General features: G+C 32.6%; 1 protein-coding gene across 2 annotated transcripts in view; it reads left to right on the top strand.

The window, feature by feature from the left end:
* Positions 1 to 12,849, top strand: part of LOC149906368 (homeobox protein unc-4-like) — a 37,375-nt gene extending 24,526 nt beyond the window's left edge. Inside the window, exons 2-4 of one of the 2 annotated variants that reach the window (XM_090104901.1) lie at positions 66 to 238; positions 11,122 to 11,261; positions 11,849 to 12,849. In XM_090104901.1, coding sequence (XP_089961027.1) covers positions 66 to 238; positions 11,122 to 11,261; positions 11,849 to 12,353 — 818 coding nt within the window. In that variant the 3' untranslated portion in view covers positions 12,354 to 12,849. Of the gene's footprint in view, positions 1 to 65; positions 239 to 11,121; positions 11,262 to 11,839 lie in introns of both variants that reach the window. The other variant, XM_090104900.1, reaches the window with a different exon arrangement.
* The last annotated feature ends 7,359 nt before the right edge of the window (positions 12,850 to 20,208 follow it).

The raw sequence follows: 20,208 nt of genomic DNA, 5'->3' as shown, positions 1-20,208 counted from the left end.
AACTTAGTTTTTTTTATAGCTTTCGTTTCCAATTTCCACATACTAATTCCTTCTAATCATTCAAGGTGGTGTCGGTGATGACGACGGTGACAGCGGCAAGCGAAGACGTTCCAGGACGAACTTCAACTCCTGGCAACTGGAAGAACTGGAGAGAGCGTTCCTCGCGTCACACTATCCAGATGTCTTCATGAGGGAGGCTCTGGCGATGCGACTGGACCTGAAAGAGAGTAGAGTCGCGGTAAGTTCGTTATAATATTATTTTTTATATGAGGTGTCTCGAAAAGTTTATAGGTAATTGCAACCTGAACGTTTGTGCGGGTGTTTATAGTGTGACTTAAAATGTCTATAGATATGCTCTAAGATATTTTACGTATAAAATTAAAATTAAAGACAAATGAAGTAGTACCAAGGTACACACATGACAAAAGTCATAATACCAACAGACTCTATTCTCAACATATAAGAAAGCTTTATAGTAGATAAATAGATAAATTTTACACCGGCATTACATACGGCTATCTCAAAATATTTTCCAGAAAATTTGTATAGCGCAGTTTCTACTTAATTTTTATGGTGATAAGTGATAACTTATGACATCAACAAACTTACAATATCTGCAGAATTTTATCAAAAAACAACATTTTAACATCATCCTTACGGCCTATCATATGCAATAAGATACTGATCTTATTTACTGCTCTAACAAAACCAGTAAACAGAGAAGTGAATACATAAACAAGTACAAAGTTGTTTAAAATAGACTGAACAATAGCTTCACCACACCTTGCTTAAGCTGTTATAAGTTTATTGACAACTTAACTGACAGGAAACACCATATCACATAAACGGAGAACACATTTGACGATCGCTTTGGACACGCTGTTTTAATGTTAACCCTTTGTTGCTCAGTTAACTTAAGTTTAGCCAAGCGTGTACTCTCGCTTAGAATAATGGATATAAACACGTGTTTATGGCTTACTTTTTGCGTTGCGCCTCTATGCCTTTTTATGTGCTAAAGTATCACGTCTATAAATATGATGTGGAAATTAAGAGTGGATTGTTTTAGTGTATGTTATTTATCTCATGTTAAACATTGGCATGGGTATATTACCTACATAAACGTTTAAAAAAAAACTCGATTCCTCGGGAACATTCCCGAACTCAAGTTATTAGTAACGTTAAATTTTTATAACGTCACACATGCTCTATATATAATTTATAATTGATTCTTTTGCTCTTTTGATAGTCCAGGATCCTTCGACCATTTTTGCACGTGATTACTGTCAAGCTAATTTTCCGTGAGTAGCTTTATTTTGATGAGACGCCCAATAATTTTCTGTACGAAACTCTACTAAATATTGCGTAATGAATATTTGAGAACCATCAAATCAAAACATTTTATCCTTGTTACCTCTGTAAGCTACCACAATCGAGAGTTTCGTACAGGAAATTATTGGGCGTCTCATCAAAATAAAGCTACTCACGGAAAATTAGCTTGATTATAGTAATCAAGTGCAAAAATGGGCGATTATGGCGAACTACGAAGGATTCGCAATGATTTAAATATACCTATAACTGAATTTCCTGAAGCTTTTATTAACCGAGCAATATTTAAATTTTAATCGATATGTACCTATTCTTTGCAACTGTTCGCAACATTGTAAAATTCTTAATAATAAAAATGTTAATTTTTATAATTTCCACTACTTATGCTCATTCATATTCTCAACGTCATTCGTAAACAAACTAAGCTGTTTTTATTCTGTACATTGATGTATCAATCCACCTTTACACGGAACATCTTAATTTCACCGGTTTTACTCGATAATAATCTTATATATATATAAAAATGAATCGCAAAATGTGTTGGTAAGCGCATAACTCGAGAACGGCTGAACCGATTCCGATAATTCTTTTTTTATTATATTCCTTGAAGTACGAGGATGGTTCTTATGTAGAGAAAACGTAAACATGTACCACGGGCGAAGCCGGGGCGGACCGCTAGTTACTTATAAATTATAGCCTGCCCTTTGAGCGTCGCTTTTCATTTAAACTGGAATGCGAGGATGTGTATTTTATAACGATTATTCTAATTTATTGATACATTGATGAGACAGTGAATATGGAGGCTCGTGTTATTATTGAGGAATTAATTGCTAGGTTCTGAAGAGGTTGTATATATTGTTTGATATTTTAATTATAACGTTTTTCCATCGATAGGTAAGCCAATAAGATATCAGCCTAATTATGTATTGTTAACAAGGATAATTTATTATCCTGCTGTCATTATTAACTGTTTAATATGTAATCAATATGAAGAGTAGCAGTGTACCTACCTACAATGTGCATTTTTCTTAAAAAAAAATAAGACTGAATAAATTAAGCAATCAAATGACTACAAATAAAAAAATGAAAGGTTAAAATAGTAGATTTTTGATCACTACTTTTCAACACTCCTGTCCAAACATTACTTACCATCAAGAGACATAGGTACCTATAGTGTTCAATATAAAATGAGGGGTGCTTCTTTTTCCCGGTCCTAAACGACCGCCAGGGACTGCGGTCGAATCGCATTCGACCAGCCGTCAACTTGGGATAATAGCGTATTGTAAGCAATATTTTGGGGATAACTTTTGTATGCGGATTTAATAAGTCGCAGATTGAGATGTATTTTTAAATGGTAGATTTTGGGTACGAATTTGCAAGAAAAAAAATATTATTACTGAAAATGAAATGTAATTGTAATTATTCAATGTCATACATATTTTAAATAATTATTATAGTCCTTTCCACCTAAGATGATTTCTGTGACACATCGATTTTTTACACGTGTAGAGATGTCGGTTACTGAAATCGTATCAATTGTTTCCGATAATCGATAATATTCTTTATGGAAATGAAATCGATTTGAATAAAGTACCAAAATTAGTTTTTTCGGCATTTCGCCAACAATTAACTAAGGAAACTTAGCAAACAACAGCAACAAAAAGTCAACAATAACAATTAGTAACAATAACAGAATACCACGTAAAGTATCAATATAAAAATGCAACTTGTATACAAGGCTGACGCCCTCTACAGACGATTGACTCGATTGACAAACGATCACAAGATGGGCGCCGATTATATGATTTTCCAACTCTATGATTTTTCAACGATCCATTTCATGTACACGAATTGCGTAGGTATTATATTTTTGTGTTATTTTATTTTATTTTTCATTATATTAAACTAAACAATACTGTTTTTGATTTATAAGCTTAAGATGTTTCATTTTTATATTTTTGGTAATAATGCCGCCATAAAATAAAAATATTATGCACTAAAATTATTTTGACTTTTTAAACATAAAATTCGTAATTCGGAACACGATGAAGTGTCACAGGAATCATCATAGGTGAAAAGGACTATAGGTACTATTTTAATTACATGGAAATTGCCCAAATTCTCTTAAAATTTTAACAACCAATAAAATACAAATACATATTCAATTGGTGATAATCTTATTAGTAGGTACCTACCTAACTGAAAACATTGATAGCTTATAATAACACTTAAATTATGTTTATAAACTCCGATATTGTGATATACCCATGTATCTATATCATTTTATAAATCGCACCAATTTCATTTGGGTATAACTATAAATCTATTTCTATAATCAGTACTAACGTCGATTGTATCCAGCGCTTATCGAGGAAATCTCGTCCAAGACAGACTATCCCACAGCACTCCTAATAGTTGGTATAAATCAAAAGATTGCAATCTCGCCGGCACCCCTGGGACGCGAGCGAGACGGCACGATTGAATCGCATAGATTTAAATGGTCGGGCGAGATAAGGATGGATATAGATTCCGCAGCACCGACCCGAATCGTGCGGCTGCTATAGGGACGTCACAATTCGATTACAGCTCAATAAAGTTAAAGTGACTTGTTTGCGTTTGTAAAGTGGATTTTTTCCTCCACTTGATTTTCTCTTTTTCTTCGTTGGCTTGAACGGGCGAGGGTGCGTTCACGGCGTTAATATTTTTTGCCATTTCATTGGAGAACTATGTATTTTTAAAAAGGAATGTACTGTGAATTTTATTAAATACCTTTGTATAAAAGTAACACTCTAATTTTATTGATGCATTGTTGGTAAGTACAAGATACAAGTTACTTAGAAGAATGTACGGCTTGCTCATAAGCCCCAATACCTACACCTACGTAGGTGTGTAATTATATTACATAAGTAAGTAGGTACTTATATTCTGTAAATGAGATGTCTTAAGCTTTCAGCATAATTTTTTGACTAAAGAGCTAATTTAAATGTAATTTCATACGAGGCAGACGTAAAACTTGCGAAAACGGTACTCGTTCCGCGGTAAGCGAGGAAGTATCGACTTCATTTTAAAATTCATAGCATAAAATTTACATTTATATGCCAATTTCATTCCCTAACAGGGCGTTGGCGGTCGCACGCACACATCAGTATTCCGCACACACACAGTGTTCCACCCCTGAAAGTTAAAAGAAAAAAAAATACGTTACATTCTCCGCTTGGCTGAAAGAAAAAGAAAAAGCGCAAGGTTTAAATATGGAACACTAAATGGAACGCTTAGGCGACAAAATGCGGATAGAATATAAAATTTAAGGAGATGTTTCTCTCCCTGTCGCTCTTCTGCATGTTCTTACTGCTGTTGTCTCTGTCTGAGCTTCGCTATCAAATACGAGACAAGTTTACCGCCCTAGGCTTAGCGGCAAAAGATAGACAGGCGTGTACGTAGGGTTGCCTCTCTGTATATTATGATATAAATTTTCGCTCTAGCAAACAAGACGTGCTTCGTTATAAAGTGATTTAAGACAATATCTATTTGTAACGAGAGGCGGACACTCGGACACTCATTATAACTGTAATAATTCTGTCATAATTGTAATAAAACCAGCGTGTTATTATGGTGATAAAAGATAATTATGTGTTACTTAAAATACATTGAGTGAACTGACCATAAAGTCGTTACAATTAGTATTAAATAGTTCAATGTGAAATTTTAAAGATTTATATTGTTCAGTTCAAAATCCTTAAATTAATTATTGTAGATTACATCTATCTAATTCTATTTCTATTCTAATTCTATCTAATTATTGTAGATTAGATCTATCTAATGTACAATAATGAATTTAAGGATCCAAAACTCTAGTTTTGGATAATTTACATGACAAAGCTATAGGGTTGGTATTTACCTACATTGATATCTATTACAATTTTAATGAACAGTTAGACCACGTAAGCGAAAATATAAATTTCTATAATTACCTCTACCTTCACCGCTATCTATCGTTTAGAAATAATTTAAAGACAATACTCCAAAAACTTAGAAACAATCTTTCCATATCAATTTTCAATAGAAGACTGAAATTCTGCCGAACCACTTTAACTAAACTACAGTGTAGGTACAAATAATATTTAACATTACATTTAATACAATGTATCTCGTATCTCTCCACATAATCACCATTTACCAAGTGAAAACACCCATGATTAGAACGTATTTTCTTTCAGTTTCTCGTTAAAGATCCCCTTGCAGTAAATAAGAGTAAATAGACGGCAATGTATATCGATGAGGCTTACTCTCGGGAGGGGTGGCTGTACGTTTGTCTTTGTGTAAACTCCTGAAACATCTGTTACGGGAAATAGAGCCTTATTGTATATGTACTTATATTGAATAGAATTGATTTTCCTTTGTATTGATTATCCTGTAATTTGCTGATCGGATTGCGCTAATCAGGGGAAATAGATACAACATTTGTAGCCTATTATTTTGGAATCGGTAGGTACCTATATGTTTGTATGACATTTTGAGGTGTAAAAATAGATAGAGCATGTTTATAGTTTATAGGTACCAATATTTTATGCGTGTACTCTGTACAGCACCTACTCAACTTATACGTCTCTAAAATACGTTTCTTTTATAAAAATTACCACGTAATAACGTATTTAGTACTTACCTAAATTGTAATATTAAATACCTACCTACCTATATAAAAATAGAAAGAAAGAAATATTTATTTAATAAAATAAAAGCCATAATCCAAAACAAATCACCAAAAATGTAAAAACCGCAATTAACTCCGATACCGTCAATTCATAAATCCATAGATAATTTGGTACAGACGTCACCGTGCTACAAAAACCCCGGAGGAGCACCCCTAGGGGGGGAGGATATACGTGCCTCATTAAGGAACAACCCACGGGTTGGCTATTCTATTCTGTTATCAATGTATTTCGATTAGATGCCACGTCGCCGATTTAATTAAATCTATATGGACTTATGTTATCTTACTTATGTTGTACCTGTATGTTGGTACTTGGTAGTTACTACCTATGTAGCTTTGGATTATTTATCTATACTCGACTGCAGAAGTTATTTGAGAGTTATGTTAAAGTATTTTTAGAGTGCGTAATAATAGCATAGGTATATATACTTAATTGCTTTCCCTGTATAGATTTATCCAATGAAGGTATACAGGGTGTAATCGTTAAGTGTGCACAAGCGATTATTCCGTAACTATTGCAGATATCAAAAAACTTTAAACTGATATCGAAAGTACTTAACCTAATGAGTAAAATGGCCATAATAAATTTTTAAAAATAAAACGAGAAATAACCAAAAATGTTACATTAAACGCTCCCATACAATTTATTTCCCATACATTTTGTATTCATAGTAGATTTTCGAAGTGACGTCCTTATTGTGCAATACAATGAGGAGGTCTATTTACAGTTTCTAAATGAACTTCCCTCCAAATTTGCGAAGTAATTAAAGCAGAAAACCAAAAAAACAAAAAAAAAGCTAAAATCTTTCATATTAAATGTATAGGTTGATCCAAAAGTAATGATAATTGGGTATTTCCTGTGCACATAAAAATATAAAATAAATGTTTTATGCTTGCTCATGTAATCACTAAGTTATCACAAAAAAATTATATCTACAGGCCACGTTTCCAAGTATTTACATTAATTTTAATGTGAACAGTGCGAGCCAGAATGTTTCCCGACGAAAAGAAGAAACAACGATTCGACATTTAGAGGGTGAATTTCTAAATTTTTAATGAGATCAGGATAATTTTTTGTCACGATTTGTGACCTGGCGTTACCTGGGTTCACCATGTTTATGCTGAAACCAAGAAACAATCAATGGCCTGGATGCGAGCTTCCAAAGTGACGGTGAAGATTTTCAAAGTGAAAATTAGTGGGATAGATTAAAGCCGTAGTTTTTTGGGACGCTAAAGAAATGTGGAATATTTTAAGAAGGTAGCCACTACTACACAGGGCTCTTACTACACAGACCAAATTAAAAGATTGCGGGTAGGTTAGTAAGAAAAAGAGACATGGCAAACTTCGGTCTTGAATGTTGGTTCACCAAGACAACGCACCAGATCACAAAGCGTCAGTTGCGATGGCTGCCAATCAAAAATCGGCATTGAAAATGCTTGAACACCCACCCTGTTTGTAAGATCTAGCTCCTAGTTAATTCTATCTCTTACCTCGGCACAAGAAACACCGTCGATACAAGAAATTTTAAGACGACAGCGAAGTGATGGCCGATTTTGAGGGGTTTTTGTAGATGAAGTCAAAGTTTTTTTTTCTAAGTTAAGGAAAAAAAATATCGAAGTATATTATCTAGTTAGAAGACTATCTAGAGAAATACATAATTATTTTAACTGTACTGACCTTGTTTAATATTGATTATCATTACTTTTGGATCAACCCATGTACATGGGATATTCATATCTCATACTAAATGTATGGGAGGGTTTAAAGTTAATTTTCTAGATATTTCTCGTATTATTTTTAAAAATTTATTATGGCCATTTTACTCATTAGGTTATGTACTTTCGATATCAGTTTAAAGTTTTTTGATATCTGTAATAGTTACGGAATAATCGCCTGTGCACACTTAACGATTACACCCTGTATATTATAATCTTTATAAGTTTATACCTTATTTTTTAAATGTTGATGCTGGATAAATTCAGACTAATTAACAAATTCTTTCTTTATTCAAAAACAAGTATAGGTATATTATGGCCTTATTTCCTAGAATATTACTTAGTCTAATAGGAATAGTCTTAATAAAGACGAGAGAATCGTACCTATTAATTCTAACGTGACTGAAAACAAAAAAATATGTTACCTATCTGATAAATGAACATACTATTTATATATTATGATGTTATAAATTATAATATTTTACATGCAAATAATAACGTCGTTATACAAAATAGCTACATGCAAAATGCATAAGTTGCGTAAATCAATAGACATTCAAGCTTAGCATTTTAAAGTAAATAATATAAGTAAATGAGTAATATATTATTGCCTATTGTTAATTTGTAGCGTGGAATATCACGGCTATTTAGTTAATTTTGATTAGCCATTCTGACGCATATTTTATATTTTTACAGCTCATTGAAAACCATGGAATTGATAAGAAAATATTTTATAACTACGTAGTTTATAATAAACTAGTGGCCCGCCTCGGCTTCGCCCGTGGTACCTACATATTTCGCAATAAAAGGGTAGCCTATGTCCTTTCTCGGGTATCAAAATATCTCGATACCAAATTTCATGCAAATTGGTTCAGTAGTTTAGGCGTGATTGAGTAACAGACAGACAGACAGAGTTACTTTCGCATTTATAATATTAGTATGGATTAGTACTTATGCATTTTGTATTTAAATAAACTTCATGCTATTAGACTATTAATAACTAGCAGTCCGCCCCGGCTTCGCCCGTGGTACATGTTTACGTTTTCTCTCCTTTCCTATCCGGATATACTCATATTTCAAGGAATTAAAAAAAAGAATTATTGAAATCGGTCCAGCCGTTCGCGTGTGATACCGTGACCAAGGGAAATAGGGATAGAGATGATGAAGAAGTGAAATTTTGAGAAAAAGTCTTTTTAACCGACTTCAGAGGTTATCAATTCGGCCGGTATAATTTTTTATTTATCGAATTTTGAAAAATGATTTGCCTTCTTTCATTCAACATTATTTCAATTAAATAATTAACCTGTCTTAATAAGTTAGAGCCATTAAGCCTGATATTTTTGGTGACATGTTTGAGATTCGTCGGGAAAATGATTTTAATCAACACATTTAAACCATCAAGTCTAAACCATTTAGCTAATGCATGAGAACTTGCTTATGAATATAACAATTGAAAAGCAAATCGTTCGTGATTATTTGTAGAGCAGTTGGCGGGAAATTTTACATAATTATACATATTTATGTTAAAGGTGTTTGGGAATCGATTCTCTTGACATGCACCATAGTATAAAGAGATGCACGTTATAGCATTAGAATATGGTAATGAAGTTATTTGTAACGGCCAATTTTCTTATTTAAAGGGCTTGTTATGTGGAATTGAAATGTTTTGGAACTAACGCTCCGAAGATTGTGTTGTTAATGTACTTTATATGCTGATATTTTAGTTTCGCGTCATTTTTAAAAGTGACCGTAGGTATTCACAATTTGGTTTGATTTTAGGCATTGAGAAACACTGGTCAATTTTAACTTCAAACCTTAGCTATATTTATTACTATCCGTAGCCGTAACTATCTGTGTTTTTCTTCTGTTATATTATGTCTGTTATATTCGCAAATCTGAATCGAATATTACACAGGGATATTTGCCACTAATTGAAAAACTCGAAGATCGAAGTCAATAAGACGTCAATCGAATTAGTATAATACTACTTACATAAAGTTACATATACCTATCTGCTGCCTCGAACATAATACATAAATAAAGCCAATATATTAAATATCGTTCACATAATTAAAATTTACCGTCAATAAAAGGTGAAACGTTTAAATTATTAAATTAATTCTCATTAATCCGACTGCCGGTTACCTTTGCCCATAAAATAAGATTGCCAGAACATTAAATTGAGTCGACATATGTTTTACAAAACCCTCCTTTCTGACATAATATGTAAAGAAAAGAACATAAATATTCTTCGCCTTTATTAAGTTTATGATAATTAAACATCCATAAAATAAATTAATTTTTATTACTTTTGTTCAATTTGGATTCTATTTCGCCAATAACGTTTTTAGTATATTCGGCATAAATATCGCGTCGAACAGATTTTTATGGACCTTTTTTAGGTAAGGTACATGAAAGGTACCTGAGTGGAGGAATATAAAAATCAAAAATCTAGTGCATCCTAATAGGGAAGAAAACTATGATATCGAAAACGACAGTGCGTAACGTAATGTTAGAGCGTAGAAGGTGGTAGAGCCTCAAATTCCTAATCTTTATAAGTATTCTCAGTGATATATGTAGGTATATGTACTAAGTGTAATTCTATGGGAAGGTAATTACTGACTCTTTATCGCACACAAATAATATTGCAAAATATTAAAACTATTGTTTTATACTTAGGTACTCAACAAACCTTCAGTTTAACTCCAGTATGATTATCTGTAGGAATATAAATTTAATAAGAATAATGCTTAACGTTACGTACCTACTGCAAAGCCTGTACCGCTAAAAATAGCAAGCCAGTCTGATACGATAAATTAATTGTATAATTTGACGTGAGTCTACACCCACTGCCATTTGTCTTTGTCCCACCTTTGTTCGATGCAATACTTCGAAAGCACGAATAATTAAAATAGGATATAATGAATTATTATAAATTATTTGTCACTCGCCACTTTCATTTTTAATTGACCCGCTGACAAAACATATTAATTATATGGCATTATAAATTAGGTACAATATGTAATTGTTGGTGTATTTTATTCAAATTTATACAACAGTTATTAATGAGGGAAATGTTTTATTAGAAAGTTTTATATTTTTACTATATGGAATGTTACTTTGTTAAAATATTAAACGTATAAACCTCTTTTGTCTAATTAATAACACCAATGAGTTTCAGGTACATCGAAGCATTTTTTTTATCTCTTCTTCAAAATATTTCAAAAATGTATTTTATTTGTAAATCGAATTATAAAAACTCTACTACTTAGTATCTAGTCCTACCCAAATATCTTTTCACTATACCTACTTATAATAAAACACATACATAAATCCTTCCAAGTTACTCATAAATTATCTTCCACCAGGTCTGGTTTCAAAACCGACGCGCAAAATGGCGTAAGAAAGAGCACACGAAGAAGGGACCCGGGCGACCCGCGCACAACGCGCACCCACAGTCGTGTTCCGGGGAGCCCATACCGCCCCATGAGCTGAGAGCCCGCGAGAGGTGAGTCAATTACAGGACATAGTGGTAGAAAGCAGAACTACATACTACGTAAATTTTTGTTCAGGTGCTAAATACATAAATATTATATGTATAGAGAAAGATTTGATTGTTTGTAACGAATAAAATAAACTCGAAACTACTCTATAGCATTTTAAAATTTTCCCATTAGACATGGTGTACCTTTAACTGAAGCTAGTAGACAACCAATGCTATTTTCTCAGCATATTGTAGTTGAACTGTTGAAATATGTGTAGTTGATATTCAGTTTTTAATTTCTATAGCATTCAAATCATATCATATATACCTAATAGCTTCATTTCTATTCTCTAAAAATAAATTTGAAATATATAATATACCAGTTGGTTCAATTCGTGGGCACAATTCTAGTAACTATTCATTCCGGAAATCTCATATTGTATTTACTTATACTAATTAGAAATAAAACATTTATTATGTAGATTGTAGGTTTACGACGCACTTTATAAAGTACGCAGTAGGTAATTACCCATACGTAATCAATGTTTCACGCAGCTGTAAAATTAGGTTCTATACTAATTAAGCCCTATTTTCTTAAACAGGGCGAGAAGAAGAAAGAAGCTGGCAAAAGCGCTAGAGAGGCAAGCGAGGAAGCTGCGGGCTAAGGGCATAGCTGTTGACCTCGAGGCCCTGAAAGCAGAGTACTTGGCGCAGCATAGGAACAGCGGTCTCTACTCGGATTCCGACGGGGAAATCGAAGGAGAGGAGTGTATGATTGATGTGGTAGGTGGAGACTCTTGTCACGACTCTGGTCCCGAAGACTTCTCGCTAGCTGGTCGGCTCCGTGCGCCATCTAGCGGCGATGCTATCAACAACTCTGACAGCTCGACGTCAGACGCGCACTCCGGCAGGAACTTCAGCCCGCTCCCCGACCCTCAACCATCCTTCTTCAAGCAATTCACCGCTGCTGCAGCGAACTTCGACAAATTTGACTTCGATTCTGGGAGAGCGGTGTCTTTAGACCTAAGCGGAACATCGTCAGAGCAGGATTTGTCCAAGAATGGGGGAACAAGAAAACACAATCCGTTCAGTATAGAGTCTTTGCTTAACACGTGAAAATGACTGTAGAGGCTTTGTACTGTGTGTGTTTTGTTTCTCTGTTTGCAGACGGTTTTGTGCATTATACAAACACTTCTCATTAATAAAATAAGACAAGCAGACAATTACTATAGACTATATTAAACTAGACTTAATGACAAATGAGATTTATAGATCGGAATTAAATGAATGTTCTAAGCTTAAAATATTCGTCAATAGGTATTTTTGAATATCATGCATTCAAAATTGTTGAAAATTTTGTGAAGAATGTGTTTGTATATTGAAAGAATATCATTAGACTTTGGTTATAAGACTTGATAGGCACCACTTAACATATCTCCTGTGAATATAATCATAAGTTGTATTATATAGAATTAATGTAAATAGACTATATTTATTATAAAGTTAACTTATGGGGCAATAAGAGATATTTGTTATCTTTTTATTTATAATTACAGATTTTATTGTTGATCTTAACCAAATTGTTTTATCATATTTATTTAATTTGAAAATGTGCAACGAAAAATATTTTACAATTATTATAACTGAAATCGAATATATTTGTAAAAATATAAAGAATTATTGTTCAAACATTACTTTGAAAGATTTTCTTGTTTTAAAATGAAAAGCAAAGTCTGCAAATACATAGTTGAAAGTTTAATTTCCTATGTTCGCACTTATTTAGTAAGTTCGCGTCATTACCGAGAGCGGTCAGCGATTAGCGTAATTACTCCATTAAAATATAATTTCTTGCCGCCTAGCTACATTGTTTCATAAATTGTCCTTATTACAAGTTTCTTGTGTGTTAAATATAAAATTGATTTTAATAAACCTTTGAAGTTATGAGGAAATTGTGAAAATATTTTAAATAATTCCTTGCTTTCATTCGTATTAATATAAAAATATTAAATTAAATAATCATTTTTAAGCAATTAAAAACAATATAAATAGCTTATAAAAAATCTCATTCTGAAAGGTCACTGACCATTTTGTTTCACAAAGCCGTACGAGGAAATGAAATAAACAATACAAATATGTAGTTGTTAAAATTAGGAACTCCTATTATTTTAATATGAAAGAACAATTATTGTGCGCAATAATCTTGACCTGTAGCGTAATAAACATGAACCGCGTGGAATATATTGAAATTAAAAATGGCGGCATAAATACAATTACGATTGGCAAAAGAAATATAATATTGGGTCGTAAAAGTTATATTTATATTTTATAATGCAAAGCGATAAGGGCAATTAGTGGAACAATATGGACGCTTTCAACCAATTTTACGTCTTGAAAACCGTTAAATTTATTTTATTAACGTAAAGGTTTATATTACTGAGTACATATTGTGACTGTTTTCTTGTAATTAGAATTATTTGTTTTTCTTACATTTACGTGCGGTAATTATTTATTAACTATATGCGCGGTTAGAAACAGTGAAAATTCGGGCGACATTATCAATTAGAAGATTGTTTTCATAAAATTCCACGGTAATAAAATTTTTAGTACGTTGTTTATGTATTCGTAACAAGAACACTCCTATTACTATAAACTAGTAAATAAATTGAATTAACCTAATGTATGACCAAAATCAAATAAACTAATAATAGTCTGTAATGCTAATATAAGCTTGTACTTAATTTATGTTTGTACATACGGTAATATTCTGTTAATTTAGACGTAAAAACCTATTTGTGTCGGTTCTATTTGAAGACTAGTTATTATGTCTGAACGCCTCCACACATAGAGAAGTAATAACTACATCTACCTATTTGGTCATTATATTTTCATTTATTTTACCCATTATTGTACAATACTGAAAATAAATTTTACGTCGAAAACTTATGTTCATAGCTAGAAGGTTATATTTAACGATTTCAGTAATTATTGTCAAGCGAATACACTATGAATAAAGGTTTACCTTACGAAATTTTTTATATGCTTTTTCTATGTAGGTATTGTGGCGTTCAGATAAAACTATTTTGTATAAAATCACGAAGTAAGTAGTAAGCAAGTTTCTATCTAATTATATAGAGGGCCCAGAAATAGACTCGCTAAAGCATTTTTTGTTAACACTATTTTTAACTATGAGGTCTTAACATTTGTAGTAGGTATTTAAACATGTTTGAAATTAATAAATCAAAACATAGTATGGTATTGAAAATGATATTTTGTAAGAGAATTTTGATTTTGTGTTTCTGATTAATTAAAAACAGTAAAATTTCAGTATTTTTTGGCGTTTGATTCGAGTGTTTTATTAAAGAATATAACGAAAAATTTCAACTGTGCTTGAGATCTCATTTTATTAGTTTTTTTTTTTAATATAAGTGGTAAAGGTACTTGCGTAATCATTAGAGGTCTTATGTATATTTTAGCTATATCATACGCTAGGTACAAAATATATAGGTTTATTTATCTAGAAGAAGAAATCGTGATATAAACATTTGTAAATTTAATATCACATTGTGTAAGATGTAAAAAGTATGTTATGTAACTTATTGAATCAAAATATACTATCATGAAAATCATGAACTCTTTTATTTTTTAACCCCATCGTAATTACTAACAAATTAAATGATTTAAATAGATTAGTGTACCTAGAGTGCAGTTTTTATAATTGAAGGTGTTTATAGTAGCTGTCCATAATGTTTTTGATATGTTTGATATCGATAGATGCAGAAGAATAGCTAGAATAGCTAAGAATAGATTTATTTATTCTCTATTACATATATTTACTTTCATTGCTACCCGTGTACCTATACTTATACATCATTAATTCATTATCCTTTACCTTGGGCAGCCTGGAAGAGATCGCTGAAAAAACATAAAAAACATAAAAAACATAAAAAAACATAAAAACTTTATTTTTATATTATGTATTTTAATTTGTAATCGTACATTACATTTTTAAATAAATAAATAGAGATTCAAGTTGGTTATTTCAAATTTAAATAAGTACGGTCTACAAAAAACGCATGTGTTTTTTCACTTTTTAAACAATGTTCATATATCTGACATCCATTTTAAAGTTAAGTAGTTATATTACCGAAAAAAAGTTATCAAATCGTCTGTATGTTTGTTTTGTAGGTAGGTAATTATTCTGCCAATTCAATTGATTTAGATTTTTTTTGTTATATCAATTATATTGTTAGTGTAAAAAGACACAAATGATGTGTTTATTATTATCTATTGAAGAAGAATTTAATTTTCGTCTAAAAATAAACTCAGCAAAAAATCAATTTCAAAATTCAGAGACTTCTCCGTACATTTTATAAGAATAAATTCTTAAACCCATAAACCCACAACCGTTGCAAATATTCACAAGCGTTGAATGAATGAATATTAAATATCCAAATTATCCGCCAAATGTTTACAGCGGCCCTTTGATATCCGATATGTGTGTCCGACATTTTGTAACAGTGAACACCGTGACATAGCAATTACTAAGTCTTTATTTTTGCTTTTTAGGGTTCCGTACCCAAGGGGTAAAACGGGACCCTATACTATAACTGAGACTTCGTTGTCTGCATTCTGTCTGTTTCCAGGCTGTATCTCATAAACCGTGATAGATATACAGAACGATGATAGCTATACTGTATATAGAAAGCTGAAACTTTCACAATTAATGATGTATTTCCGTTGTAACAATAAATATTGGGGTCCCAATAGTACGGAACCCTTCGTGCGCGAGTCCGACTCGCACTTGGCCGGTATTCGATGTACGTAATGTTCTTATTATGTTGTGTGATTCGTCTCGATGCAATTTCTTTTTTCATTTCACTTAAAGAAAGGTATACCTATTAATAGGTACCTACTTACTAGTTTATTGCTCCTTCATCTAACAATGTCGTTTTAGGAAGATTATGATTTATGAATAAATTGCAATTTAGAAAACGAGGTGACTTGGACGGTTACCGAAATATGTGTTTTTGCATTTGTAGTCCATATAACCTATCTCTATAAATAATTACCTACTAAACATTTGTAGTCATGTAGGTACAGATGATCAGACAAATTATGCATGAAAAATTGACATACTTGCATCCATCCAACAATCTTTCATATTTATTATACATATATAATACTAGCGGTCCGCCCCGGCTTCGCCCGTGGTACATATGAAAAATAGATGTTGGCCGATTCTCAGACTTACCCGATATGCACAGAAAATTTAATGAGAATCGGTCCACCCGTTTCGGAGGAGTATGCAGACTAACATTGTGACACGAGAATTTTATATATAAGTAAGAAGATTAGCTCGATATGATTGATAGGTATAACTTATGAATTAATAAGAAGTTATTGAATCTTTTAGCCATAAATCAATTGGAATCTTCTCATATTAATTGACCAGACTTAAATATTCAGGCATATGTAAATTATTTTTCTTATAGGCAATAGATTAGATAGATATAGATTGAATAACAGGTGGATAACGAGAGCCATAGACAAAATTTACTTAAACAACATTGAGATAATATTACTACGTATGGAGGAGACACCACGAACAAAATCTGTGCGCCATTTTTTTGCTCTAAGTTTTAAAAATGATTATCTAGTTAGGTACTTACCGATGAAAGTTATTCCTTTGCACTTTTCCGTATTATTTGTATTCTTTGTGCAATATCGTAACACACACGAAGGCATATTTTATGCGTTTCACTTTAAAACAAATAAAAAATGAGCGTGCAGTTACGCCATAATATGGCGTATGTTGAGCGGAACATAAGTGATGTAGGCGGTGTCGTCTCCATATGTATATCTCAATGTTAAACAAAAAAAGTTTAACGCCATCATGATTTTACCTGTAACTATTTCCAAACAAACTACAAAGTCACCCAAAATTTCCAATATTTTCCTACGTGCTACCTTTATGTATGATAAATAAATTGTATGTAAACTTAATGAACTTTCACAAAATAACATAATTTCTGTTATTATTGTCCATTTGTCGAATCGCGTTGCTAACCGCTGACATTATCGCTTAGTTAAATGTTAACTAGTCATGTATGGTGTCCATCTTTGCGGTAATTTGTTGATTTTCATATACCAACTAGTGGTCCGCCCCGGCTTCGCCCGTGGGCCGTGGTACCTACATGTTTAAACTATCCTATCTCTCAAGTTGGATCGAACTGCACATGGTGTGCGAATTTTATTATAATCGGTTAAGTGGTTTAGGAGTCCATTGAGGACAAACATCCCGTCCATTGAGTGACACGAGATTTATATACATATCCGGTCCGCCCCGGCTTTGCCCGTGGTACATAATTACGTTTTCTCTACATCCATCCTCGTACTTCAAGGAATATAATAAAAAAAGAATTATCGAAATCGGTTCAGCCGTTCTCAAGTTATGCGCTTACCAACACATTTTGGGATTCATTTTTATATTATAGATATTATGAGAAACATATATATTATTATATCATTCTAACAGAATTGATATGACTTGATGGTTGTCTTGTAGCTAACTAATACCAGAATACCTAAATAAGAAAGGTGCAAAAAAGTTATTAGGTAACTTGTTTTGTCCTGTATTGACATAATATTATTTACTAGCTATATGCTCTATCTAGAGATAGCTCTATGGGTAAAAAATTTCATACAACTGTTTTGGCGTGATAGAATAAGAAACACTATTCTTGTAAACTTTAGCGTATATGTATAATATTAGTAGGATCTAGTATCTTTAAAGGGTTCACATACTAAAATAATATGTCATATAATATTCTAAAATGTAAATAAGAATTCAATACTATATGAAACCATACATACAAGCCGGTAGCGCGGTGCGGTCCATGAATTACGAACTAATTGCATATTCAAATGAAGACATCTATTCTGAAACTATTCAATTCAAAGTTTTTCATTAGCGAGTTATCGCCCTACCTACATTAATCTTTCACTCACTGGCTTGGAAAAGAAATTCGATTAAACGTATGATAATACCACAGATTAGAGAATAGTTACTTCGTAACAGATACATCACTCCCATACAAAAGCTAAAATACCTACGCTATATTTACCTACAAAATGCGCCGCAACTCGGCTGCAGTAAGAAATGTACTCTACGAACACGCATCGAGAAACGAGTTTCCCGCGCACGCCGCGTGATTGCGTCATCAAACGAAAACTTTAGGGTTGTACCGAGCGCGTAAATTAAACACAGAGTTGCTGAAACACTTAATTTTTTATTGTTAATTATATTTGTTACATTATACAATAATTAAAAAAATGAAATCTTATTGATACTTAGTAGTTGTTTCCTTCGGTTTCACCCGCGTGGACCCGCTATATGTGTCTCCTGGATAAAAAGTAGCCTGGTAGGTTTGTTCCTGTTTAGGCAATTGAAAAAAAGACAATTCCTTGTTATTCACTCTTGAACTCCGACACCCGTCCACATCGCAAAAACCGGGCATCTTGGTAGCGAGCGCGGGAAACGTGACGCGGGTGCGCAGTCTCGCGTGTGCCAACCAACTGCCGCTTGGGTCGGTACCGACCTACTGTGCGGTAGGCACTTGTAGCGCGACCTTGAGCGAGTGACGGAGGCCTGATAATACTCACTATGACGCTATTTGAGTTATTTTTATTTGTTTAATTTTTATGCGTTTTATTAGCAAGTGTTATTTAATGGAAAAAAATTATTGGACGACATTTTTCCTTCTAAAATTTAACTTCATTTTATTTCTTCTTCTACTCTGAGTCAGTTTGAGAACTTAGAATAATCAACCAAATACCGAGATAATACTTAATATTACGAAACCTAACGAAGCATGAAGCAAAATCAAACATAAGTATAGGTACCTAGTACCCTAACGTACTTAATTTATTCGTCACATATTTTCCTTTACCATAGGAACTCTTGTCAAAGAAACTTCAAAATTACATTTCATATTATGCACACGAGACTATCATTTCAATCAGCCGGGTCAATCTTAATGAAGGTCTCAAATTACCATTAAAAACAAAAACAATACGATTGTGTCAACCACAGACATAGATAGACTACGCAAGTACCGCGATCTGTATGAAAACCAAGCGTGTCATATTTTTTGTACTGACCTTGACGCGTTATGACGTCACGAGCGCTTTTTAGTGATGGTAATTTCATTTTACGCTAAATCGATTAGGACGCCACTCGCGCGGCGATTCTAGTATCGTCCTATCCCATCGAAGTAAATCGAAAGAAATCAGATCAAACTAGATCTATGTCTAAGAGGTAATTAAATAAATGAATCGTAATCGATTACTAAATCGATTCAAGACAGAAAAATGATAATTACCATAGACAGAGGAATGATAAAATAAATTTATAAACCTTTTAATATTCTAACAAGTAAACTAATGTGTTTTAGCTTTTTCTTACATATGCCCATTGAGTTACCGTGTACTACGTACTAGAGAGGCCATCGAAAGAAAGTAATGAAACTGTCAATCAATCAATCTTTATGTCCCGTTGCATCAATCCATTTTTCTTTTATGTTCGGGTTACTTGGAAAACTGAAAAAACAAACATAGTCTAAGCAATAAGGAGTTTTGACAAAAAAAAAATCTATGCCTTTTTTTCTGAAAAATTGCTCCTTCAATTAATTATCATTTTTCTGTTCGATTATAAAATCGATTAGAATCGAGAACTGTTGCATCAAATGAACATCACTAACCACAAAATTGGACAGAAAAATGAGAACAGAAAAATGAGAAGACGCTATTCATTGCTTGTTATCATACGACTCGATCTTTACCGTGCCAAGTAAAAGCCGCAATGTATTCCGAATCATTTCGTATGATTTGGTATCCGTGTTTGTCACGATCGTTTTCCACAGATATTCTTTATTTGATTTTAAAATAAATAGTGCATATTCTGATTAGAAAA

The sequence above is a fragment of the Colias eurytheme genome, chromosome 8 (genome assembly GCF_061535395.1).
Source record: "Colias eurytheme isolate Ceu_HAF_F1 chromosome 8, ilColEury1 Martin Lab GWU primary, whole genome shotgun sequence".
Lineage (NCBI taxonomy): Eukaryota > Metazoa > Arthropoda > Insecta > Lepidoptera > Pieridae > Colias > Colias eurytheme.
This window is presented reverse-complemented; position numbering and strand designations above follow the sequence as displayed.